Source organism: Rhipicephalus sanguineus, chromosome 1, assembly GCF_013339695.2.
Source record: "Rhipicephalus sanguineus isolate Rsan-2018 chromosome 1, BIME_Rsan_1.4, whole genome shotgun sequence".
NCBI classification, from domain to species: Eukaryota; Metazoa; Arthropoda; class Arachnida; order Ixodida; family Ixodidae; genus Rhipicephalus; species Rhipicephalus sanguineus.
In genome coordinates, this window is record NC_051176.1 from 246,494,536 (window position 1) to 246,521,696 (window position 27,161).

Here is a 27,161-nt window from a genome sequence, read left to right on the forward strand (position 1 = left end):
ACTCCACTGAAACGTGGCCACTGTGGCCAGGATCAAACCAGTTTTAACAGTGAAGCTGTTTAGCAAATCGTTCCTTGTCTGACGAACCAAAAAACTGTCATCATCATAAACTGGTTTGTGCCACAGAAATTGGGTTGATCCCACTACTCACCACTGATCCACTAAAAATGAAGGCAAGTTAGCCCAACAACAAATGGCTGCGAAGCGACAGCAGTGAGCCGAAGACCCCGAGTTCGTATGAGAGAATACGAGGTAACGGGAAAGGCAATGGCAGTTGAGAGAAGAACCCGAAGTGATGGAAGGGCTACACCAACAACAACGTGCCCGTAAATCTGCGAGGTGCAAACGCTTGGTTTTAGCACGAGTTTCTCTCTGGAGTTTGGACATCTGTGCAGTGTATGCGACTGTCTGTGGTTTAACTCGAACCTCTCTGCGCTGAGAATCAATGTAGGAACAACCTAGCATCACCTACCTAAAGCCTAGCAACTACCTAGAAACAACCTGCATCATCTAGCTAAGGCCTAGAAGCAACCAGGTTTGTCTTCAGAATTGTCCAGTTTCACTGTTTCAAGCCTTGCGCAGCTTAGTGCAAGCTTCACCAATTTTTGAGTTCAGTAGCCGAGCAAAATCTTCTTGCAGAATAGCGAAGTCCGTGCTTCACACTTGTGCTGCAAGTTCACAGTGCAAGTACCTCATCCAAATTTAGGGCTTGCCATTCCTATGTAGCTGTATTGCATGTACACAAAACTCAATGGGGTCCCAAACTTAGAATAGAGAGCCCAAATATTTTTAAAATGCCGATGAGTCAGATTAAAGCTTTTATGACATTATGCATCACTTCTAAAGCATATAAGGAAAAAAAAAAGACAAAGAACAAATTTTACAAAACACTATATTTTATTGTAGACAGGCAATTGTTGATGAAAGAGTTGACAATACTTCCTTGTGCATCTATTTTTGGCAGAAGACATTTATGAGAAAGAAAGGCAGTTCAGCATTCTTAAAAAAAATAATCATCGTAACATTATTTGTAAAAAGTCGCAAAGAATAACATCTGCATGTTTGGATGACAGACACTGCGTAAGAAAGCAAAGGTCATGTCGGCTGCACAGTTTGTCAATAGTATGCAATTTTTTTTTTAGCTACTATAGTTTACATGGTCTGAATGAAAAATGACACGAGAAAGCTGTAAACATGCCTACTTCAATTCCACATCACTTTAAAGGGACACTAGTGCCAAATATTAAGTCAAAATGAAACTAGTGAGAAAACCCCCAAAATGTCTACAGCATCAAGCAAGAAACGTAGGTAAATGTAGAACACACTGAGAATCTGCTGGATCATTCCAGTACTAGCTCAATGGCTTAACGTATCATTGTAATTGTGAAACTGTTTTTCAACCACTGATACTAAAAAAAAAGATCATTGCATTTCATCATAAGAGGAAAGAAATGCTATCCATCTGCTGCTGTTCAATTTTCAGAAACACACTCAATGACGTTGCACCTGACAATGCGGGTGGTAAAAAGATATTGTTTCTGCTTGGCTCCGTGCAGCGCACATGCTAATGATTGGTTCTTTTGTGTCGCGTAACGCAGCAATGATCTTCCGAGCTCACAAAGCTCATAGCAGCTAGAAATAATAGTTTGTGTGATGTCCTGGCCCTGTTTCTGGTCATGCCTTTCTGCTTGGAAAAAAAGGAAAACAATGCTGGCTCTTCGGCACTGTTTTACTAACAGCCAGCAGTAAGGGGGAGCAATGACGTGTGTAGCATCACACTGCATTGCTAGTGGTGGGCGATTTGAACTACATTAAAAATCCAGGCCTCTTTTAGTTGCAATTTTCTCTAGAACTCAATGTTTTCTTGACATGAAAGCAAGCACTGCAAGGTCTCTGGAATGGTATTTTAGCAGTCCACGTGACTAAATATTTGCCTTTAGTGTCCCTTCAAGTAAAGGCATCCATAAAAGCACTGCATGTTTATCAATGTGTTCATTTTATACACTTGTAAAACATTATACTGTACAGTCGCAAGCAAAAGTTTGGGGACCACGGCATCAAGAAAAAGTTAAAATACAGCTCCACAGTGTACAATTGCTTCAATACGTCGCATTGGCCAAAATGCACACTTATAGTCTGGTACAGCCAGTGTGTCGGAACGGAATGAAAACCAAAAACGAAAAAAAAAAAAAAACTTTTTGACCAGAACGAAAATGTAACTGAAACATTATCTATTATTTCGTTCCGGAGTGAAACTGAAATTTTTTTAATCGTTTTTCGGTTCACGAGAAAACTTCGCAATCCAGAACAACTGAGGTCAACTGAGCAATTATGCATATCTTAGAGTACAGTATTAGCGCGTACCTCAGGAAGAAATTCCAAAGCAATGTTCAAATTGTGCGAAAAACGAAAACAGTGGCAACCAGAGATGTTTATATTAATGCAGGTAGACTTCTGTGCGCCTGTCATGCAGGCCAGCCTGGAGAGGGCATTGTCAGTGCTGAAGTTTGTTACAGTGAGGGCTGTTATGAGATCACAACAGCCGATTTTGGCGCCATAGTTGTCCACCGCCGCAGCCGGTGTCCGTAACCACTATCGCGTGAAATAAGAAAAAATGAAATAAGAAACAAATTCCTAGGATAGGATGTGTTTTTTAACCCGTGCCCTCTGAGTGGCAGTCGAGTATTCCACCACAGTGCCATGCTGTTGCTTGTAACTCTTTCGCAAAAATACTCTATACAAGCGTCATGTCGGGCAAGGAATTGGGATAACATGTATGTAATATAGCACGACAGAAGAGTAAAATAACAACCTGGCGTCGCACAATGCGAATTGCGCAACGAGTCGGTCGTTGGATGCTTCCAACCCATTACAAAGGGCTCGGCCATAATTCTTCATCGTCATCAGCCACAGCACAAAGTGCACATAATGCCTTACAGATGTGTAGCGGGTACCACGATTCTCCGAAGAATGACGAATAATGGCATAGTGAGTGCTTCGCTACTTCAGAAAAATTACTATGACATATGGCGTAGTGGGTGCCTCGCATGTGTACTTGTATTAGCAGTTGCCCCAAGTGAGTCTACAACGGGCTCTAGAAAGGCCGCTCTTCCAGCTTTCACTGCGACTGTGCTGCGTATTCCGCGCAGGCCAAGCGATTTTTTTTATCAGAACGGTGGTCTCGCACAACAAAGAGTACACTCAATGACGTGCTGCTTCTGAGATTGTGTTCACTCCCTTGACACAAAAGCATTGAGCCCGCTAAAAAAAATTGTAATTGATTTTTCAGAAAATACTACGACTCTGAAGGGTATACTGGTTTGTGCTAGTTGGTAGGAATTCATGGTACAGTTGCTTCCACTCCTCTGAAGAACATGTTTTACCCCTGTCCCACTTTCTTAAGAGGGCAAGTAACTTTATCACAAATCCAGTGTTTTTTTTTTTTTAATGAATACCCTAACTTCAAATTTTTTGCATAAAAAAAAAAAAACATTACGAACAGTTCCGAAAGATTTTTTTTCGTTCCGGAACAGAAACGGATTGGAACTTTTTGCGGTAGAACGAAACTAAAACCAAAAGGAAAAAAATTTTGTTCTGACACCCTGGGTACAGCTTAAGGCAAGAGAGGCCCGCGCAGATGAACACAGCGCGGCAGCCGACTGCCTCTGCAGCTAAGGAAATAGTCTTGCTCATGTTCTCCGGCAACAGGGTCACCAGCCATATGGCTCAACATGTCAGTCTAGAATGAGTGTCCATTGGTGCAGGCTTGTGTGCAATAACCTTTGAGGTGGAAATACCGCTGCCTTAAGTTGTACCCGACTATAGGCTGGATGACTCGATTTCAGCCAACATACTCGGGCTGCAAAGAAAATTCTTTGCCACACCAATCGGTCCCCAAACTTGCTCGTGACTGTACATGTTTAGTGGCAACATTACACTCCATTCGTTTCATCAATCTGGAATGAGTGCTGACATAGCATTACTTGTGACAATAGGATACAATGCAATGGACCTATTACCAAAGGATTCATTCGTGCAAACTTTCAGATGAAGACACTACTGAGTTGCATCAATGCCACTGCCATGCTTCTGCAATGCAACAAGTTCTGTCTGCTCGCGAGCGTGCACCACTGCTAGCCTAAATAGATTAAAAAAGGAAAAAAATCATGAGGTCCTCCAGAAAAGTGAGAATGCCACAACTTATTTGTATGCCAAATGAGAGCAGTAACTCTGCAAGAAGTAATGTGTAGAAAAAAATGTATGCATCTAGATTAACTGCCATACACATAAAATAGGAGTTATAAATGTCAATATGACTAAGGTTGGGCCCATTAAGAGAAGCAGCAGAGAGAGACTAGGTACATAGGTCAGCTTAGTGTAGCATTTCAATGTCCTCTCTTTTGCTATTTGGAAATATATCGTAACAAATGCCATCTTATTGTGTACCACACCAACAGGCATTGCAAGAGAAGGCTTCCAGTATTCACACAAAAGTCTGCTTATTGCATTAGCCTGGCTTACAAGTTGGTTATGCCACCAACACAAAGCTGCATGACCAGTAACTTGCAAACAATCTGCGTGACATTGAAGCCGCTCTGAACACTCGTAAATAAGCACAAGTAAAATAAACATATAAAGACCTTCAAGTTTTGCCTTGCAACGCAGGTCTTAGAACGCTACCTCTGCCTCACTAGAGTGGCTGCCATTGTTAAAACCATTAAGTCCTCAACAAGTGTCACAGTACACTTGCAACTCGCACTGTAAAGCTTCGTTCATGTCCTCGTGAACGTCACGGAGCACAAAGTCCAGCACTATGTGTGCTAACATTAGCGTTGACAGCATTTCGCCGATCTTCTGCAGAGTAAAAGTTTTACAAAGCAAGAGCCTTGGGTAGCGTAGTGCCACAGGGCCCATCAAAATGAAACCTGGGAGAGAGAGAAGACAGAACATTGGATATAACAATGTCTGTTAGCAACTAAGTCTGGAAAAGACAACAGCTAAACAGACGCATAATCCAACACACATCATAAACATTATAATAACTTCTCTAACTTTTACAGCCACACTTGTTATAAAACAATCCTTGAAACCGACATGGCCAACAACATGTTTTATTTTGGTAATCTTGTACAAAATAGCATTGTTGGGTCATCACTACCTCCATAGACAACACAGTTGCGTATGTTAAGTTAGCAACATTGAGAGCCAGCATGAGCACATGGGCAGAAAAGAAAAAAGAAATAGGCTCAGTTTCCCTCGAATGTGAAGCATTATTAGCGAAAGCAAGGTTTAGCATTGCACTTGAGCTCCTCCCATGTTGTTCTAATAATACTATGCATATGCGATGTAGCACAACACAACATGTGAACGTACTGCTGTGCAGCAGGAACAGCACCCTGCTAGAAACAAGATGTGCATCAAAGCTGGCATGACGATGAATGCTGGCAGTGACATTACATGCAGGCATCACACCTCAATGGCACACCCAATAAAATGTTGGGCCAGCACCCAATAAAAGGTTAAAACAGATTTAGCTAGAGCTTGGTGTTGACTGTTTTGCCCAGAATAGCATGTGCACTGTGGTATGGCATGCACAGAATGACGGAGTATGACTATGAGTACACCTGGCTTTGTAATTTTTTGCTAACGAACTGCATGTCTCTGGAGGCCTTCTAACTCGACACGCACGGTCCACACACGCGCTCTAAATAGCAGTACAGTATAACTGTGACAAGCAGTCAAAAGTGTGATTGCTTAAATATCCCTATTAATTGCTATCACAACATTCATAGTCAATGTCCACTGTGACCAGCATGCTGAATCAAAACTTTTTTTTTTAATGCTGGTTCAAGGAAAGAACATTGGGGGCAAAAATATCCGATGGTGCTGCCTGCTGGCAGCAACTGAACATGTAAAGTTGGATCACATGTAGCAGCATCTGCTTCAGCGCCGTCACATGCTTCATTTTCCTCATTAGCTGTATGAGAATATCTGGTGCTTCTCCATGCCAATTTGGGCCAGATCTTGCTTCGCATACTTTGACACAAATGTATAGCGTCATAGCCTCTAGGAAACTCAAGAGCAATTAAATCCTGGCAACAAATTTTAAAGCACACAACAGACTACACAGGAGCGAAATAAGTTCTATGAACAAGAGTAAAGCAGATGAATCCAGTGAGAGATCTGCGTAACTAATGCAGCCAGTAATGCACATGGCACAACAACATATCTTGTAAATCTAACTTTTATTTCCAGCAATTATACCGGTCTTCACAAACTGAGAACTACTATTTCATGGTCACCAATATCAGGCTCTCAAAGTGTATTATACTAATAGTATTCCTTCCTCCCAACAATTCGTGTTGGCAACTGCTAGTCAAGAGTTGCCAGTTCCGCTTATAATAAGCGGATTTGGGCTTTTTTTTTTTCGCCGAGTTGCTTGTAGAATTTTACAGCCGCTTTTTGCGTTTTTTGGGCTTATTTGCATTTTTCCAACAAATGCAGTTATTTTAGTGATCACGTTCATCAATGGCACGTTTGTCGTTCACTAATAGCGAGTTTGTCGATGACTTTAAGTAGTTGAGTGTTGAAGTCAAACATACGTTGGGGGAATCAACAAGTTACGTTAATCATGCACTGGCAAACGTGCATTCAACCGAATGGAGACTACCCTGGGGACAATGTTAAAAGTAAATATGTGCTTTCACTCATAGTTGCATATATTTTTGCTGTACAAAATAACTGAAGTGATTTTTTCAAATCCCCTTGGTATTTGAGTGACACTTTTCTACTATAATTAAAAATATTTTCAATAGGAAAATTCATTAAATTTCCGCTTTTTTGGGGATTCTTTTGTGATGAATATTTGCTTTTAGCTAGGTAGAATCTGGCAACTCTGCTGCTAATAGTGATGCTGCTACTTTAATATGACAGCAAGCCTGTGTGCATTTGCGAATGAGGTAGCACAGTAGAGCCAGAAGTGTAGGCAACAACTGAACAGAAAGTTCCAGGCACGGCGACCAACCTGGACCAAAAACATGGTTTTTCTTATTGGTTAGCAGAACCCCATATCACTGGGGTTCTACTATAAACTCTAAATCACCTTTTCTTAATACTCATGTTAGGAACTACCTAAACTATGTTCTGTCAAATACTTTCTGTTCAGAGGTGGTCCCTTTCACAAGAACTTACTAAAATTTCAATAAACCAGTTAAAATGTGTGCAAAACAGCAAAATTGAACTCATTATTACCAGCTGGAACTTCCCAGCAATACTGAAAAAGCTTTCATACGATCATCTTTTAAGCTATCACAAACATTTTACCACTTAAAGGGGTACTGACACGAAAATTTTTCAGTTATATTGCGGCAAATGAAAGGCCGAGCCCTCAAGACCCCAGAAAAGGTAGTGCTAAGTGCGAGTGCACCCTGAAAAAGTAATTACAGTATGTTTTTAAAAGCTAGTTTCGGTTCCTACTGTACCCTGACGTCACAACACGGTATGAGCTTCACGTCATGTGCTCACACAATATATAGTGACGTTTCCACAGCCGCTCCGCACCGTGGCTCTATTGTTGACGCACAAGCGGCCATCTTGGAAGTTTTGGTACCTGACATCATCACAACTAGCCAGACTGCTGCGTGAAGTCACCAGAATTAGTACTGTAGCCTGACGTCAAGCTAGTGTCGATGACGGTAGGTGCGCCATGGAAAAATTGACTTTTATGTCAAAATAAAATATCTTAGCATTTGCTGAGCTTCACACTTGCTCAGAGCAGTCTCTGCATACAGGAAATTTGTATGGCGGAGTAAACTCGCCTTCGAAAAAAGGTGTCAGTACCCCTTTAATGCAGAATAAAATTAAAAAGCAAAGTTTCAAAATTTCCCATCCTTCGAAAATCGCTTCACACCAGTGGGTGCTTGAGTAAATAGAACAGGATTGGCAACCACAAGGGAAAACTGATGCTAAAGCTCAGCTTAACAGCAAGGTTGCTTTTTATGTCAGCAGTTATATTTATTCTTTATTCAAAGGTTACCCCGCATTGCCCAAAGGCGTTACAGCAGGGGGGTTACAGAAACGACATAAACAATTCTTCGTTCTTACAGCACACTTGCATGGCAGACAATCCATTCCACTCTTGAACAGTTCTAACAAAAAAAGAATTCGCGAACAGGTTCGTCCTGGTGCGTAATTCTCTTATTTTAAAAACATGGTCAGTTCTAGATGAACGGTAATGAGGTTCCTTAAAGTATTTTTCTTTATTAATTCCTGTTTTATCATTATATATCTGAAAAAAGAACTTCAGTCGCAGCTTTTGCCGACGTGAGGAAAGCAGTTCCCATCCAAGTTCATTTTTCATCTGAGTGCAGCTCTCCCCTCTCTTGTACCGTCCCAAGACGAACCTGGCCGCCCGGTTTTGAATTTTTTCAATTTTATCAATCAATGTGGCTTGCGAAGGATCCCACACGGCACAAGCGTATTCCAGTATAGGTCGTATACATGTTAAATAGGCTGTCTTTTTTAAGTTCAGTTCCGAAGTTTTTAAATTACGTTGGATAAAGTTGAGCGCCTTTCCAGCTTTACAAACCACATCATCTACATGCGCATTCCACGAGCAGTCGGATGACAAGACTACCCCTAGGTATTTATAGATTGGACAAAGTTCCGACAAGAGTACACAAACTCGATCTCCATTCACGAACAGGGATATCATACTTGGGCACAAACACTCGTTAATAGAGTCAACTCAACTGAAACTCAGATCAAATTATCCGAAGCAACTCCGGAGGTGGACAACCATCTTCACCTCTGGGAGGCGGGTCACAGCCTTGTCCACAGGTGGCAGCGACAAAAACTCAACAAGAAACTCAAAACACGCATCGCCGAAATCACCCAACAAGCAGCGGAATACGCCGCTCAACTAGCCGACTCCAATTGGGTGGACAGGTGCAATACGGCAGCAGGACAAATGTCCAGCAAGAACACCTGGCGCTTGTTCCGCGCACTAATCGACCCTACACAAACCAGAACAGAAACACAAAAACACCTTCAAAGAGCCACACATGCTTTTGAAGGAAATGCCGAGAAACTAGCAAGTAAACTACGGGATCAGTACCTCTGCGCACATCAGGACCCACAGGGACGTGCATACTCGTATGCAGGGCCTGACAATGCAGAACCAGATCGACCCTTCCAACTTCACGATTTAAAAGCAGCCTTAAGCAGAATGAAACGAGGGACGGCACCCGGAAAAGACAAAATAACGGTGAAGTTGCTAGCCAACCTCCCCGATTCAGCCTACGAAACACTCTTGAAATACATAAATTCAATTTGGCGCGGAGAAACACAACTACCCATTGAATGGAAAACAGCTTTAGTAACGTTCATTCCCAAAAGCCATAAACACAGATAACCTTCGGCCGATCTCCCTTACCTCCTGTGCAGGAAAATTAATGGAGACCATGGTACGGGATAGACTATCAGACTATCTAGAAAACAAACGTCTTTTCAAACACAATGTTTGGCTTCCGCCCTCACAGGGCTGCACAAGACGTGCTCCTCCAACTCGACCGCGAAATCATAAACCCTATCGAGCATCCCCGCAACGACAAGGTCGTACTGGCCTTAGACCTGAAGGGAGCGTTCGATAACGTTGCTCACGAGGTAATATTAACACATCTCTCCCAAACTAGATGTGGTCACAATACCTTTCAATACGTCAAGCAATTCCTAACGGCCCGAGAATCCTACATACGAATACAAGACGAGGATTACGGTCCGTATCAGTTGGGCTCGAGGGGCACACCACAGGGCGCAGTCCTCTCACCCTTACTTTTCAACCTTGCAATGATGGAACTACCAGCTCAATTGGAGACAGTCGAAGGTGTACAGCACGCGCTGTATGCCGACGACATAACCATTTGGGCAAAACACGGTTCATTAGGTGAAATTGAAGCCAATCTACAGAAAGCGGCGGAAATCGTAGAAACCTACGCTCACCGCTGTGGCCTTCAATGTTCCCCAACAAAATCCGAGTTTGTACACATTCGTCCCACACGGAAGTGTAGTACTAAGATTGAATTATCCCTAGCGAACGGACCCATCCCCGAACGTGACGAGATCAGAATTCTAGGCCTATTTATACATAAACACCGGAAAATAGACACAACACTGACCAAATTACGGAAGGTGAGCGACCAAGTAGGCCGCATGATTAGACGGGTATCAAACAAACGTGGTGGACTGCGATGCAAAGACGCTTTGCGACTAGCGCATGCTTTCGTAACAAGCCGCATTCTGTACTCGACCCCCTACCTACACCTTCGCAAATTCGACAAAAATGCCACTGAGGTAATTTTGCGAAAAATATACAAGCGAGCCCTCGACCTACCGATTAACACATCCACCCAGCGTCTACTCGGCCTAGGAATGACTAACACCTTCGAGGAGCTCAGGGAAGCGCACCTAACAAACCAGTACACGAGACTCTCAAAAACACAATCAGAAAGCCGCCTTCTTTCACGATTGCACATTCATCACCCAACACTAGAGGAAGAACGAGTGCGCCTCCCGGAAACCTGGAGACGCGCCCTCGGTGTATGCCCCCTTCCTAACAACATAACAAGAGAAAACCATAGTGGTCGGCGCCTAGCAAGAGCCAAAGCTCTGGCGCACCACTATGGGGACAAACACGGTGTTTTTTATGTGGACGCCTCCGGCCCACACCACGGGGGATGGTACACGGCCGCGGTAGTCCACCAAAATACAGTAATAAACGGACTAACTTTCAAAACACGAGATATAACACATGCAGAAGAAGTGGCCATTGCTCTCGCAGCCGCTAATCGGGATTCGAGAGTCATCATCGCTGACTCACGGGGAGCCTGTAAAAACATTGAAAGAGGATACGCCCCATACCTCGCGTATAAAATTTTGCAAAACAGCGACTACACCGGAGCACCTACGCCCCGAATGATAGTATGGACTCCCGCACACGTGGGTCTCGAGGGTAATGAAGCGGCAAACGCCGCGGCCTGCGGGCTTACTTACCGGGCCACGCCCTCACCTCACTCCGATGCGGACTCCGATTTCAATCCAGTTTTCACGTTCAGAGAAATTATAAACTACTACCAATTAGAGCATGCAACTTTTCATAAACCCTGCAAAGGGCTCACGAGGGAGGAGGAACGATTACTCCTCCGTCTGTACACCAAAACAATACTGTGCCCGGCAGTCCAAAAATATTTCGACCCTGCGTGTTCAGGGAAGTGCCCATACTGTGGGGAAGGGTCCTCGGACATCTTCCATATGGTGTGGGCGTGTCAATTAACACCAGACCTCCCCCCCCTACCCCATCCCACCCGAGAGGACTGGGAGGCGGCCCTGCTCGACTGCTCGGACCTGGCCAGCCAGAAGGCCCTGGTCACGCGCGCCCGGGTGGCGGCTACTGCCAATGGACTCCTGTAAGGAGGAGCCCACCCAGCCATGGCCCCCATTCGGGGAGCCTCCACCTCTTGAAACCCACCCGAAATAAAGTCTTACTACTACTACTACTTTATAACTATCTGCTTTATACCATATGCTTTACATCAAAGTGCACCTTTCCTCACCCAAAGTTCTCAGTGCCAGGAGTAGATTCCAGGTTAAATTCTGCAACAGGAACTCCTCGAGCCGCAACTTCAGGAGCAAACATTGCTGCTGGGTATACTACAGATGAAGTACCAATCTGAAACAAACCAAAACTGCCAAATAAGCACAAACATCAATGATATCCACAGTGACTTTTAGCACAAGAAAGACGACAGGACACAGCGATACTTGCAACTAGTAGCACTGTGTGCGATAGTCTTTCTTGAGCCATTTTTTTTATTATTATTAAAAATTTACTATGTATAAGCACCACCTAGCCCGTCAATGACTCGTATTAAACCATATATTACGTGAGAAAGGGAAAATAGACAACCACCCGTTTGTAGCACGAAGCCACAAGGAAATCCCATACGGATTTCTCAGAAATAAAGCCTCTTAGTCGCTGAAAAATACGTGTCCAGTTGCTTTGAGTTGTCGGTGAATTTGCCTTATACAGTAGAACCCCGCTGTTACGTTCCTCACTGCTGCGTTTTCCCGGCTGTTGCGTCGTTTTCCGCCGGTCCCGGCATAGCTCCCATAGGATACAATGTACTGGGAACCCCGCTGTTACGTCGTAACTGTCGGACCGTTCCCGTATGATACGTCGCGAAGTGCGCCCGGAGCCGACCGAGTGACTACCAAAGAGAGCGGCCATGGTGCATTTTCACGCAGCTTGGCCTTGTTTGACCGTAATATTAGCCGCATGAGAGGCACAAGCAACAGAATCTTTCAATTGATGCAAACAAAAGCATGGCCTTCGAGATTCAAATTGCAAAGATGGCGTCTATGACGTAACTGCTCGCGAAAGCAAGGCCTTCGAGATTGGCATTTACTATTGACAAAAGCATAGCCTCTGAGATTTGCATTGCACAAACATGGCGTGTATGACGTAATTGCTTGCGAAAACAAGGCCTTCGAGATTGGCATTCACTTCTGCCATCGCGTTCGCGTAGACTCATCATCATCGTTATTTGTCGGAGAACGGGAGGAGTTCGAGCTGGTTGGAGCTTGCAGGGTCGTGCGTGCGGTTCGCGGTCGGACTCGCCGCGCCGGTCGTGATTGCGTGTGCTTAGTTCATTCATGCCTACAGCTGTTGGTGTTAAAAAAATCACATACGTTGATTACATTTCTGTGGATAAGGCCGTCCTAAGCTCCGCGTTTCTATCCATCGACTAGATCGCGGCTGAGCGAGCCAATTTTCGTGCTGCTCGTAAGAATTGAAATAAAATTCTGTACCACTAAATATTTTGCCGTTTTTCCTGTTTTTCGGCTCTTACGTTTCCCGTCTCTTACGTTTATTTCGTACGGTCCCTTCAAAAACGTATCAGCGGGGTTCTACTGTATTACATGCTTTGCATATTATGGTGTGCAGCAAACTTTCGAGCACATACTAACAAATTAGGTGCTAATTTGATCATGCCTTTCCAAGATAACCTTTTAGTAGCATGATTATCATGCACCACTATTGAAACAGTCACACATGAATGCACCAAACACTCTGGCACAGTTGGGGGTGTACAGATGGAATAACTAGATTGGGCAGAATGCCTGTTACCAACGCACCTATTTAAAAACACTGCAAGACAGTTATCTCACGATTTCTATGCGTTAAAAACAAGGAACACTCAATGTTAAAATTTTCACTTTGTGTGGAAATCATGCATTTTTCTGTGTACAATGTGTGAGTGGCACTCAAATTGCTTCAATGACATTATGTCAAATACTTTAGCAGTAATGTCAGATTTCTGAAGTTGGAAAAACTACACTCGTGCATTTCATGCATAATTAACAAATATGAACGTTGGGAAACAAGACATTTTATTTTGATAACAAAGCTGGCTTTGAAATGCCAGACATCATCAACATTATCATGCTCTTGCAGTTCACAACACAGAAAAAAAATGCTATTGTGTAGCAAGACTAGATATGATGACGCTGCTCATCAAACATTTTATGAGAGTGCTGTGCGCATTCCTTCTGGCTGTGTGCAGGCATGTGGCTGACGCAGCAAGTGCAGTGACAGAGCAAGTCAATGTGTCACGATGTATCGACATGCTGGGTATAGACCTACCAAAACTGGCTCTTGAAATTAAGTACTATGTATCACAAGGGCACTCTGACACTACAATGCATTATTTTTATAGGAATTAGAGGACTTGCTCTATTATTCAGTGCACACATAAAAAAACAACAATTGGAAAGCATATCAGTGCACCTTTATGAGAAAACTAACAGTAAATAATAAGTCGAGCTAAACTGCTACTTTGACTGCAGTCATTGGAAGCCCATATTTATAGCCCGCATTACTTGCAAGTTAACATGGCACATAATCTACTCGCGTGTACCAAGTCGTCTTGATTGTCTCTTTAATTTTCCCAAATTTTCGAAGCTTCCAGGCACTTGGGTGCCTCCAGCAAACTAGTGTCATATATTTAGACTTCTCAAAGGCATTTGACTGTCACTTAATTAACAAACTTGCGTGCCTGTCCCTCACCACCTAATTTAGTATAGATTCAAAGCTTGCGTTTCAATCGTCTCAATTCACAAACTACAACAAGCGCAATCAATATTCGGTGTCCTGCACAAGTCAGCTCTTGACTCTCTCCTTTTAATTTTCATTAATGATCTACCAGCTGGCCTCACTCTTTGTATGATTAGCAGATGGCTGTGTTTCTCAACCCCAAATGGCCTGTCTTTACTGCGCAAGATGGCCTTAACACAATTATCATGTGGTGCTCTCACTGGCAGATGAAACTATATAAACCCGTCAAAGTGAAAATTTGTGCGGGTATTTTGGAAGTGTTCAAACACCAGCTTTAATTATTTACCTATATTCAACAGCATTTGAATATGTATAGGGATGGGATAGCTTAGACAGCTTTTGGTGCGATTTCTGGAGAAGAAAAAAGATCTTCATTTTGGAACGACATTATCTTGATCTTGGAGCAGGTTACCCAGAGGAAAATGGACATCTTTTGCAGAACACTGTAAACATAGAGCGCTGCTGAATGAAATAAGTGATCGCAATTTAGGCTCTCGTTCCTTCTTTCATTAACTCCTGAAGTCGCATACAAATTCCTGCCAAAACCACGATAAGATTATGAGGCAAGCTGTAGTCTGAGATAAAGCCCCTCCATGCATTTTTCGCCGGCTAGGTTAAGTAGCGGCAACTCGTCCTCCCCCTCTCCCGTTACACTGTTCCCCACCCAGCGGAAGCCGAAGTGCCGCCATGATGTTTCTGCTGCTTTTCCAGTTGATGCAACTGCCCCATGGCCGCCCATGCCCTCGCGATGCAGAAACACCAAGCGAAAACTCACTCGGCAGCGAGCAGTTTAGGACGAACCTCAAAGCAACAGCACTTGCGAAACGGAGGAGGAAATATTTGCTTTCTCGCGTGTCCACATGCGTGTGCAGAAAACGATGGAAAGAAAGAGTTGAAAGAAGTGGCTCAAGAACTTCCTTCTGGAAGCTCCGGAATCGGAAATGGCCGGCGGCGACAAAACAATAGATGGCGCTACTTAAAAAAGCAGCAGCAGAGGCGATGGAGGGGCTTTAGTGTGAGAGCTCCGGATTAATTTTGACCACTTGGATTTCTTAAACATGCACCTATATCTCAGTACACGGGTGTTCCTGCATTTTGCTCCCTTTTAAATGTGGCCATGGCGTCTGGGAGTTGAACCCACATCCTCGAGCTTAGATGCTATTTTCTCATGGATATGGCTGACACTGAGTGCCTTGGCACTTGTGCCACGAATGACTGCACATGCTTGCCGTTGCACTTGGTGCCACCTATGTACCGTGGTCAACATTCACAGTATCTTATCAGCCCATCAACCATCACAAAGCTTCCAACACACTAAACACAACACTGAGCAGAGGCCTGTGCATTAATGTTATGCTGCTCATATTGCAGAGAATGTTGATCAACTAGCATTTTTGCTAGAAAATATTTGAATATTAGAATTCTGAAAATGAAATGATTTCAGAGATGACACTTCATCTGCAAGAGCCTTCTTTTAAGAATTTGTCAGTATAACTTTTTTTCAGATTGGTCAAGATTTTATGCAAGCCCTGCAACTATTTTAAATCATTCACTTTGAAATTATTAACAAATGTTATTTTATTAACCTTGCAATAAAAATTTGATACTGTCACACAGGCCTAACAAAAAGGTAAGAAGGTAGAAAAATTGTTTCTCTAACACTTATTTTCTATTTCTAGGGGTACTAAATATATTAACAATAAGGCAAAATACTTTTTAAAATGCTTTCTTCAAGGTAGTTACACGCTTTAGGTATGCGTCTCACTATCACGGCTCACAAAAGAATGCATGCAATTACAGTGGCATATACCAAGAAAAACAAACAATGCATCATAAACACGAATTGTGCTGCTGACAATGGCTAGTTCAAGGTACTATTTAATAGTCCTATGTGCCAAACTCCTTCCCTTTTCAGACATGGATAATAATAATAATAATAATAATAATAATAATAATAATAATAATAATAATAATAATAATAATAATAATATCTGGGGTTTAACGTCCCAAAACCACGATATGATTATGAGAGACGCCGTAGTGGAGGGCTCCGGAAATTTCGACCACCTGGGGTTCTTTAACGTGCACCTAAATCTAAGTACACGGGCCTAAAACATTTTCGTCTCCATCGAAAATGCAGCCGCCGCGGCCGGGATTCGATCCCGCGACCTTCGGGTCAGCAGTCGAGCGCCATAACCACTAGACCACCGTGGCGGGGCGAGACATGGATAGGAAAACATAAATGCCCACTGTGTATAGGTGCACCGTCCAGATAGCGCTGGTGCCAAGCAAACTAACTTCAGGTGGCTGCAGTGCCAGCAGTTTCAGCTTACAACTAAAGCTCACAGATGCAGCGTATTAAATGTTGCATATCTATGCAGAAGATGTATTTCCTGTTACCTGTACACATTTCTTTACACCATAAGTAGTTGCCGGTTTTTTTTTCACCACAGTAACAGAGTTGCTTCTTCATTTTTTTTTATAGGGTCGCTCATTAGTGCTTAAACGACAAAGAAATTCAGAATGCAGTTTCCATCCAGCCACTCACCACAAGGCAGAGATCACACCTCTCAAGTTCAACGTTTGCCTTGGCAAGAACATCGGGTTCTAGTGACTCTCCAAACCAAACAACATGTGGCCTCAGCAGTCCAGTGCACTTTTTGCACCTGTTTTAAAACACAAGCAAATATTTTGTCACATATTCTGCACTGAACCATGCAATAAGATACTTGACTTGTCAGCACCTATGCGCCTATTATCGCATGTCAAATTTAAACTGTTTGCTCAAATATAATAAAAAAAAAATTTGGAAATTATGTACAAACTGGCTTCATATTGTATATATTTGTTCCACGTGAATCTGCCTTGTGAACTCGCTTGCTACCATTTGCTACCAAGCGCGGCAAAAGGGCAATGGTGACTATGATGTCATCGTTTAGATGTGTAATCAGTCAAAGATTAATTAGTGATCTTTAGAAATTCTTCAATTATGCATCTCCATTTGTCAAGCAAATAGCTTATTCTTTGAGCAATCCAGCTCAGAGGCTAGAATGGCACTATCTGCCAAAGGTGATCTTTCAAAAATTTTTGGCAATCTTGGTAAATACCGTATTTACTCGAATCTAGGCCGGCCCCGATTCTAAGCTGATCCCTGAAATTTGCAAGGCCAGAAAAAAGAAAAAACTTAATCATTGTACTCGAATCTAAGCCGACTCCCCCACTTTCGCACATTGTTTTTTCGGAAAAAAAAAAAAAAAAAAACATCGGCTTAGATTCGAATAAATACGGTAGTACACCCAGAAGTAGCACATGGATACAAAGAAACATAATGGGCTTTCTTTTTCAATGTTAAAGATTCCTGAGGCAGATTAGCATTCCATCACCTTGACTGCGTTACTTAAATCAACACTCCTTCCAAGATAAAATTGCAGATTAGCATTAGCTAATTAATAGAAATATGAATTAGCTACAGCACAAGTGAAATTGGAGCCAACTAGTAGTTAATTAAAATGAATTAAGCAGAAATCCTGCGAGTGTTACCAGTTTTTGAGAAGTACATGCTAAAAATTTACAATTCACTAATGTTACTAATGTCACAAAATTCACTAATGTTATAGTTAACAATTAGTATTAGCACTGTATTTCCCACAAGGGCCGCTTAGGACTGTCCAAGAGATTCCAAGTGTTCTACCTGTGGCATCGGAGCACCTGGATGTTTTTCTGGTGTATAGTAGAACCCCGCCGATACACTTTTGATGGGATCGTGAAAAAAAAAGAAGATAAGAGCCGGGAAACGTAAGAGCCGAAAAACGGGGGGGGGGAGAAAAAGAGTAGTGGCAAGAAGCAAGAAGCACACAATTTTATTTCAATCCTTTCGATTGAAAAAATCGTGCAGCGTCGCCTGGTGCATTTTCTCATGCCCGATCAGTATACGCCGTCTCTCAAGCACGTGCAGTGCGATGTGGCTTTCTGCGTTGTCAGTGCGCGCATATCTTTGCAACAAATTCAGCGCTGTTATGGCCGACGAAGCCGTTGGCTCCAGTAACTGCTCCGGCACCTGCTCCACCTCCTGAACGTCGTCATCACTCACGCACACATCGGCACAGTCGGCCACGATATCGTCGATGGAAAATACGGATCTCAGAGGTCGTGTTTCCGGTGGCGGGATTTAAAAATGCATCATAGATGTCGCCCTTTCGGTCCAATTCGATGACCAATTCGGTCGTCGAGCCGCCAAGCAGACTAAGCCAGGCCACATGAAAAGTCAGCATGGCCGCCTGGGCCATCTCGGAAGGCCGGTTCGCAACGTACAATGCAGGAATAGTCCCGCAGCTGTGACGTAACAGCGGGGCTCCTAATGCATTGGATTCTATGGGAGCTATGCCGGGGCCGGCCGAAGATGACGTACCAGCCAGGAAAACGCAGCACCAGGGAACGTAACAACGGGGTCCTACTGTACCAGGGCGTTCATCTCAACGTTGTGTGGCATTGTCTAAACACATCACAAAATTGGGGCTCATGAGTGCTGTTCACAGAATTAGTGTCTCTGAAGTCTGGCTTACATAATTACTTAAATGGTTCATTATGAACTGGTTCACAAGCAGTCCCGCAACGCGATGGTATACTACTCGAGCTTTGGCCTGTTAGATTGTACGTATGCAAGTACAGTAAAAGCTTGTTAATCAAGCCTTCGCTAATTTGGACAACCAAATAATTCGGACTTGTTTCCGGTGCCAACAAGAATGTGCGTTACTTAGTGGTATCAGTCTTGTTAATTCGGATATATCTGGTCGCAACCCTCTTAATTCGGATGGTCGCCGCAAATCAGTCGCTTTGTTTGCATTGCAAGCAATAAAAACAAGGGGTAAAGACCGCATCATCGTTGTTGTCAGCGTGAACCACATGGTAACAACAGGAAAGCCAGAACGCCTCGTGCCTATTTGCATTTACCACTGCATCTGTCATCACATTTGTATGAGCCTTCAGAAATGAACGGCTGCTATCCATTATTGCGTTGTTAGCAGCCTAAGGTTCATTCGCTATGGCTGCAGCAAACGGTAGTTTCGTTTTGACTCAGCGTAGGTGAACTTTGTGGAAGCTATCTATGATCCTGTTACCAGATATCACGGTTCTTCCACTATAAATATGGTGCTTAATAGTTTCATTTTGACTCTGTACAATGTGCGTAATTTCACAAAAATCACAAAACACAGTGGAAGATGTTGAAAGAATGATTCGACTGCACAGGGTCTGAAGCTGCCACAAAGTTTCCCAGCAACATTATGATTACTAATAAAATATCTCTTGTTGGATAAGTTACCACTGAAAAAATTATGTGCAGTGGTGGTGGTAGTGGAGGCAGTAGTAAGGAAAAGGAGGTGGGAGCTGATGAAGAACACATTTCAGATGAAAACATGGCAGTCTTTCTCTGCGGTCGCATCAAAAAGGAAGTTGCAAGATGACGAGAATCGCAGCATGCACACTGCTTTTATGAAAAATAACAGGACTTGCAGATTCATTCTATAAATAAAAATGTGTTGTAGAAGACATTTGTTTATGCTTTTCTTGATACCCGATAGATTCAACATTCAGTTAAGGGGGGACACTGCTCTTAAAATTTTTTTTTCTCATTTCTTGATCGATTTCTTGATCGATTTTGATGTTACTTGGTGAGTTTACGTATATTTGTGCGCTGATTTCAAATATGCAATTACTTTTCCAGTGTAACCAGTAGTTCCTAAAATACAAAATATTTCATGTGCCTTTTGGGGAGGCAGATTTTTTTTTCAACAAAGAGAGTTACAACATAAATCAGCGTATCACAATAACCTGTAATCAGAACTGAGTGCAACGAAACAAAAATAGATGTTCTAAGCCCATTAGAACAAAAGTTACAATATGTTGAAGATTTACGAGTGCGTCAATTTCAAGCTGCGATTTCCTTTGCGAATGTTCAACATACCATAACTTTTGTTCTAATGGGCTTAGAACATCAGTTTTTGTTTCATTGCACTCAGTTCTGATTAAAGGTTATTGTGATATGCTGATTTACTTTGTAACTCTCTCTGTTAAAAAAAAAATCTTCCTTACCAAAAGGCACATGAAATATATTGTATTTTAAAAACTACCGGTTATACTAGAAAAATAATTGCATATTTGAAATCAGCACACAAATATACGTAAACTCACCAAGTAACATCAAAATCGATCAAGAAATGAGAAAACAATTTTAAGATCAGTGTCCCCCCTTAATGTGGACATTCTTTTTCCTGTCTTGCAAAATCAGAATTAACAATATTTTACTGTACTTCAATTTTGATGGGCATATAATTCATGTTTGAAAAAGCAGCAGCCAGCAATCACTATGCAAGTTGTAAAGAGCTGCTGCATGCATAAAAATGTAATGCACACCTTGGCAGCTCGCCCACTGGTATCGCAGCCTCGGGAGCATCAGGATCGGGAGCCCTGAAAATGAAGATTGCGCACATACGTTTAGCAAGGCTGAGCTTCGATGTGGCTAAATAGTGGCTAGAAGGCAACGAACAACTCTCAACGTAAAAACTTGTTTTATGATTACAGGGCACTCACTTGTGAACATAACTTTAACATATGAAAATTAAACTGCAGCAGCGCTGCAGTAGGCGGCAGATATCACTAGAGTCATGTAATCTATGCACTGAGCTAGCTCACTTAAAGGGGTATTGACTAGAGCTGTGCGAATAGCAATATTTTGGGTGCAAAACGAATTCGAATATTAAAGTGCGAGTGCGAATCGAATCGAATATTTTTCGAATACTTCAAAGCGAAATTGCACAAAAAAAGTTAGAGAGGATATCTAAGCATATTCTTATGAGATACCAACATGAAAGTATTTCTTTTCGCTAGGTTGATGAAGCGCTGGCGGGGTGGTGTTTCATAGTTGTCTTATCAAGAATGAGGCAATGTAGAGGCCGAATTGTATTTATGTACATGATTTGGTGCAACCAAAGTGTTGCTGACAACACCTTACAGGTGACAGGCAAAGATGCCATTTCCTTAGGCTCTCCTCCTCTTTCAGCTTTTGTAGAAGTGCAACTGATGTGGCGGACAAGGGTGTGCTCCCTTCAAGTCCAGAGTTCCAATTCTGCGTCGTACACGTCGATATAAAAGAACATCTGAAATTTCGGATGCTAAAAAGCTTCGGCTTCCGATTTTTCAGACTTCCTGCCCAAATTTCAGGTCCAAAATGGCATTAATTGAGCCCTCAACTCTGTCTCATCTTTCATCTCCATGTTGGAACCGGTGTTTTCTTGAGTTAAGACATTTGCGACTGTAGCATAGCGTGAAAGGCAGCTTTGCCGCAATACAGGGGTGCAATAAGGTGAAGCATATTGAAAAATCTAGGGACCATTTTCAATCGGACGTTGTCTCTTGGCAAAGCTCGACCGTAACGGAGCTTGAAAGGCAGCTTTGCCGCAATACCGGGGTGTGACGAGGTGAAGCATATTGAAAATCTAGGGACCACTTCCAATCGGACGTTGACTGTGTCTTGGCAAAGTTGCTTTGCCAAGACACAGTACACTCTCGTATTGCTTTGCCGCAATACTAGAGTGCAATGAGGTGAAGCATATTGAAAATCTGAAGGGGTCACTTTCAATCGGACGTTGACTGTACTTGTTTTTGGGAAGTTCGAATAGTTCAAATAGTTCGAATAGTAAAATTCCAGTGCGAATCGAATCGAATAGCAAACACTATTCGAAAAATATTCCAAATTTCGAATATTCACACACCCCTAGTATTGACACAAAAATTTTGGTATGGCACTTGATTGCTGCAATATGTTGCTGGAAGCCTATTAGTCATAACACTACACATCACTTGCTGCAGCGCATGACAGATAATTAATTACAGTCTGTTTATTCCCGACAAGTCTCAGCTTCGGTTTGGGAGAGCTGCAAGAACAACAAGCTGCCGTGTGCAACTAACGCTATTTAGCACAACCCATTAGTATCAGTTCAGCTGAGCACACAGCTGTTGTACCACTTCACAAAACACAGTTAAGATGCAGTTATTGTAGTGTTTAGTTTATGTATTTCTTGCTGTTTTTTATAGTGTAGTTTTTGGTGTAGCAGTTGTACCACTGCTTCACTAATGTTTCTTGCCATTTGCCCATGCATTTCGCAACCCATGCATTTTTCATCATGGATCCCCCAATGATCTTTGGACTATGGGACCCTAGTCTGTAATATCTCCTTACATATTGTGTATCGTTATTTCGCTAATAATAAACTTGAAACTTGAGACGACTTGAGATTACAAAAACGTCATGAACAAGTTAAGATGTCAGTGACGTTGCATGGGAGATTTTTACTAAATTGAATATGTACTGGCATATATTGCCATGCCAGAATTCTTCCACATCGATTTTAAATACAATATACTAAACACTTGTAGTACAAGCCTAAGATGAAACAGATACACCCACCCTTTGCCAGCAAGGGCAGGAGTGATTGGATTGTCCCTGTTGACTTCTATGTGCCCACACTTGGTACACCTGGTCTTGAACAAAGTCCCTAAAGAAGGCAAAACCATCACATTTACCACCAACCTTTCTCAGGGGTTACAACAATGGTTGCAAGTAAAAGGCTGAAGATTATTCGGAACACCATCTGTGGCTTTTTCCTCGCACACCTCCACTTCTTTTCACACACAAACGATTGACGCATGAGTCACTTTATGCAATGCCTGATTTAGAAATATAAAGCAAGTAACATCATTGGAATCCCCACTGCCAATTCCAGGTGCCCATTTTCCCATCCAATATTTATTCACTACAAAACTACAACACTACAGCATCAGTGTAATATGAGAGTGGAGTTCCTAGGCATTCAATGATTGCCAAAATATATTTGCAAAGACGTACCATGAAGCTCCAACAGGTTTTTAGTTCCAGCTGCTCTATGTAGTTCATCAATGTTTTGTGTGATAACGACAAATGTCCGTCCTTCCTTCTCAAAGTGACTTTCTGCTTCTGCTAAAGCTTTGTGTGCCTACGGAAAAAAGCAATATAGAGGAAGAGCGATATGTGATCATGTTTATGAAAGCTAATGCATTTTAATAATGACTTTTACACTTATTTATTTAAAAAACAGACACACATGGGGTACATATTCTCGCAGAGACAAAAGAATAAACTCTTCATGAGTCCTTTAAAACGTGAGGCTAAGCTAAACTCATCGTACCCATTTATACCAAAATCGCCAAAGACAAGCCCTAATCATCCACACACGATTTTCACAGCTTTAATCACCGTGAACAAGTGATGCACATGTTTACGTTCCAATGCCAAGATTGAGCAACAAGTTTATGCAGATTATTTCACAGTTTAGGTTTGTTTTACTGTCATGTCCTGAGAAAATGTTATTCAAGGTTGTAATGAGTTGTATGAAAAACTGTTTCTCTCAAAAGATGGTCTGCCATTCAATGTTCTCACTGTGTGCAAGGAATACAGAACACAGACACACATATACATATGTGCGCTTTTTTTTCAGTGAGCACACATGTAAAATCCTGGCAAAAAAAAAAAAATACGTGGAAATCTTCTGCAGTTTCCTCGTGAAGACCTTGGGGTTCAAAGAGTTATGGAAAGATGAGAAACATATTATAAAGAATGGTAGACAATTGGGCATGTTGTTTGATGATCAAAAGTGTTGAACTGCACAAACAGGACAAGGACTACAGGAAGAGATGACGACACACAGAGCGCAAATGCTTGTGCTCTGTGTGTCGTCGTCCCTTACTGTAGTCCTTGTCCTGTTTGCGCAATTCAACAGTTTTGGTATTATAAAGAAATATGCCACCTACATCTAACAGAAAGAAAGCAATGTGATCATGTTTATGAAAGCTAATGCATGTTAATAATAAGAATGTCTCAACATGCCAGTCATCAAGTCACGCCTATCTGTGACCCTGTATACAGTGGTACATAAAAAAAATTTACATTCAAAATTTTGTGTCAAAACTACAAGGTGATTGTGAGTCATGCCATAGTGGAAACGCCTGATTAATTTTGACCAGCAGGGGTTCTTTAACATGTACCTAAATCTAATTTTGCAGGCATTTTCGCTTTTCTGCCCCACCAAAATGCGGCCACATGGCCTAGAATTGAACCTGCGCCCTCGTGCTTAGCAGCACACATACAATAAGTCATCATAGCATAGTCACAGTATCACATAGTACAATGTGCCCCTTGCCTTGGGGCACAGCAAAATCTGGTTTTTATGGGCAGACATTTCTCAGCTGCACTTAATGTGGGCTTCGCTCAATAGGAAATACTTTTCTATATGAAAGAAGCTACCACAGCTGAATGCGCACAGCTGCCTCATTAAAAATGCAAGATCAGTGCAGATGTTTCGGCATATGCGCATCTCGCAAACACAGACACTATAAGAACCTACATTGAAGGAGCATACATCTCACCGCATTAGGCTTTTTCTGTAGCACTAAATCTCGTCTGTAGTGGTAGAACTCCCACACCAGAGACGGGTTAGCCAAGAAAGCGGTAGGCGTAGCAAGATCCTTTTATACAAAAAAAAGATGTTGGCAGACGTTACATGAAGTCAAATGAACAAAAGGTAGTAAGTACACTGCAAGTGACTACGCGGAAACAGAATATTACGACGCTGAAAGTGACTATGTGGTAACAGAACATTACGACATTCGCGAATAGCGCAACAAGCAAACGAGATCCATGTAACGGCAGATTAGGGAGCTTTCGAATAGCGTACGCAAAGCTTTGCGTTGGCTTTTCGCGCAACTATTCGAAAGCTCCCTAATATGAAGGCCATACGCCCGCAACTTCTGTCACTTATAAACAGACTTTTGAATGTCATCGCTGTTTTACAGCAAGCGACAAAGTAATAGCCAGCTATTCTACAGCGTATACTGAAAACAAAATTATGACCGCACCAAACAGCAGCCGCTTCATGGACAAGCGAAAGAACTCACCTGCGCATTATATTTTCGCCAGAGGCCTCCTGCACCACGGAACGTTGGCACACCGCTTTCGGCACTGATGCCGGCTCCCGTAAGTGCGACTACGTGCTGGGCCGATTTGAACACTTCGCGAAATGCTGCCATGTCTGAGCTGGGTTGTTTGCGTGCCTTCGCCATGGTGTTGGGTCGAGACATCAATGCGCCCGTGACGCTCAGAGACCGCCTAAGCATCACACGTGACGCCATCCTGTTGTGAAGAAAGAAGACGCGCCGACAAATAAACTTTTTGGAGCAATGACCTCTCCCACTTTCAAGTAAAATGAACTTCACTCAGCAGCATTCAGGGTTCTCGACGAAGCATCTATGATGAGGGGGACTGCAACAACAGATAGCATCACCAGCATCACTGCGGAAACAACACCGCACGTCATTCGTCCCCATGAAACATGAATTTCTAGTCACCTACTGCACGGACACACACTTCAAGCACTTCAAGGATGACGATGATACCTCAGAACACCAATCGACACTACGTGCACTTGGGGCACAGCACACAACTCCGCGTCAAGAATATCTGTGTAATATGCATACCGTGACAGCTGACAGTGGCAAAAGGGGCGAGGTTTCTTAAAGTAAGCGACTTCTGCTAAACACGAGCTTACACTCAAAGTGACCTCCGAGCATTAGCGAATGCACAACGATAAGGACGATAAATACTCGTACACGCCTTACCAAGTGCACAGCTAGTGAGGGGCGAAAAAATATAAACATATTGTAGTGCTGCACTTCCCATAGATGGCAGCACACGCAGCACACGGGCCACGGCTGTCGTCTTGTCACGTCAGGTCTTACATGTAATGCCAGTTGAAATCCCCTGGCCGCGCGTTTGTTCTTGTTTTGTGTGCTATGCGCGAATAGTGTTGCAGTAAAGCCCATCCGTCCATTGCTGTCATTTCTTCGTTCAAATGCACAGAGGAGCGCTGCGCGATCCTGTTGTCGCGTTTCGTTCTCAAAAGTCCCAATTCGTCAAGCTGCATCGTTGCACGCTACCTTCATTGGTCAAGAGGATAATGTTCAATAAAAAGAAGGAGGAGGGGTCGGCATGGAAATCCTGGAAAGCGTACACGTGTCTCTAGCCAGAATAAACCAGTGGCGTACTATAGCCAAAGGTATGAGGGGTTCACGAATTACGCACGCACACGGACACACGCACGAACGTACATGATGGGGAGTCGAACCCCTCATGCAGTAGCCCCCCAAGAAAAAAAAATTCTGGCTACGCCGCTGCAATAATAAACGATCCATCGGCTTCCATGGAGTTCAACTCTTGCTTCCCGTTGGTGGCCAGTTGAGTTGTAAATGGGACCAGCTAATAACTGGAACCGACTGTTCCCTGGTTGAGAACCAACTCCAGTTAATGCCAGTTGAAACCAGCTGGATTCCCAGTCACACATTCTCACGTGGTTATCGATCGTATACGCTTTTTTTTGTATTACACTTTCATTTAGCAGTTTCCCTTTCTCTCAATCAACTTCAGCAAGCGGACGTGACCAAAAGGTCCGAGAATGTTTAGAGTAACGATGCCAATGAGCTGGTCAATGTCGTATATATACGTATCGGTACACTTTCACAATGTGCACTTTTCAGGGGCGTAGCCAGAAATTTTTTTCGGGGGGGTTCAACCATGCTTTCCCTAGTGAAAATGTGTAACTGGGAATCCAACTGGTTTCAACTGGTTCCAGTTCAAATGGTTTAAGGAACACATTTCCAGTACCTAACTGGTCCCAGTTGCCAAATGGTCCCAGTTGCCTACTGGTTCCAGTTGCCTACTGGTTCCGGTTGCCTACTGGTTCCAGTTGCCTACTGGTTCCAGTTGCCTTCTGGTTCCAGTTGCCTACTGGTTCCAGATGCCATCAGGGACCTGTCTCCACCGATGTAATCATACTCCAGTCAGCTCAAGTACACTTGAACTTGTGGATTACTGTGATAACACCTAAGACATTCGAAAGAAGCATTT

At 42.8% G+C, this 27,161-nt stretch overlaps 1 protein-coding gene across 2 annotated transcripts; it reads right to left on the reverse strand.

Moving 5' to 3' along the window:
* Nucleotides 1-1,156: 1,156 nt before the first annotated feature.
* On the reverse strand, nucleotides 1,157-26,044 carry LOC119376209 (NAD-dependent protein deacylase sirtuin-5, mitochondrial). 2 transcript variants are annotated; one of them, XM_037646137.2, is made up of 9 exons: nucleotides 25,877-26,044; nucleotides 25,157-25,391; nucleotides 24,629-24,727; nucleotides 23,073-23,199; nucleotides 22,635-22,722; nucleotides 20,582-20,635; nucleotides 16,719-16,836; nucleotides 11,610-11,725; nucleotides 1,157-4,925 (listed from the first exon to the last, which is right to left on the reverse strand). In XM_037646137.2, exons 2-9 carry the CDS (start codon nucleotides 25,388-25,390, stop codon nucleotides 4,871-4,873), a joined length of 891 nt encoding a protein of 296 aa, XP_037502065.1. In that variant the 5' UTR covers nucleotide 25,391; nucleotides 25,877-26,044; the 3' UTR covers nucleotides 1,157-4,870. The 2 variants fall into 2 exon arrangements, with proteins under 2 accessions (XP_037502065.1, XP_037502062.1); XM_037646134.2 differs by lacking the exon at nucleotides 25,877-26,044 and adding an exon at nucleotides 25,736-25,870.
* Between the last annotated feature and the right edge of the window lie 1,117 nt (nucleotides 26,045-27,161).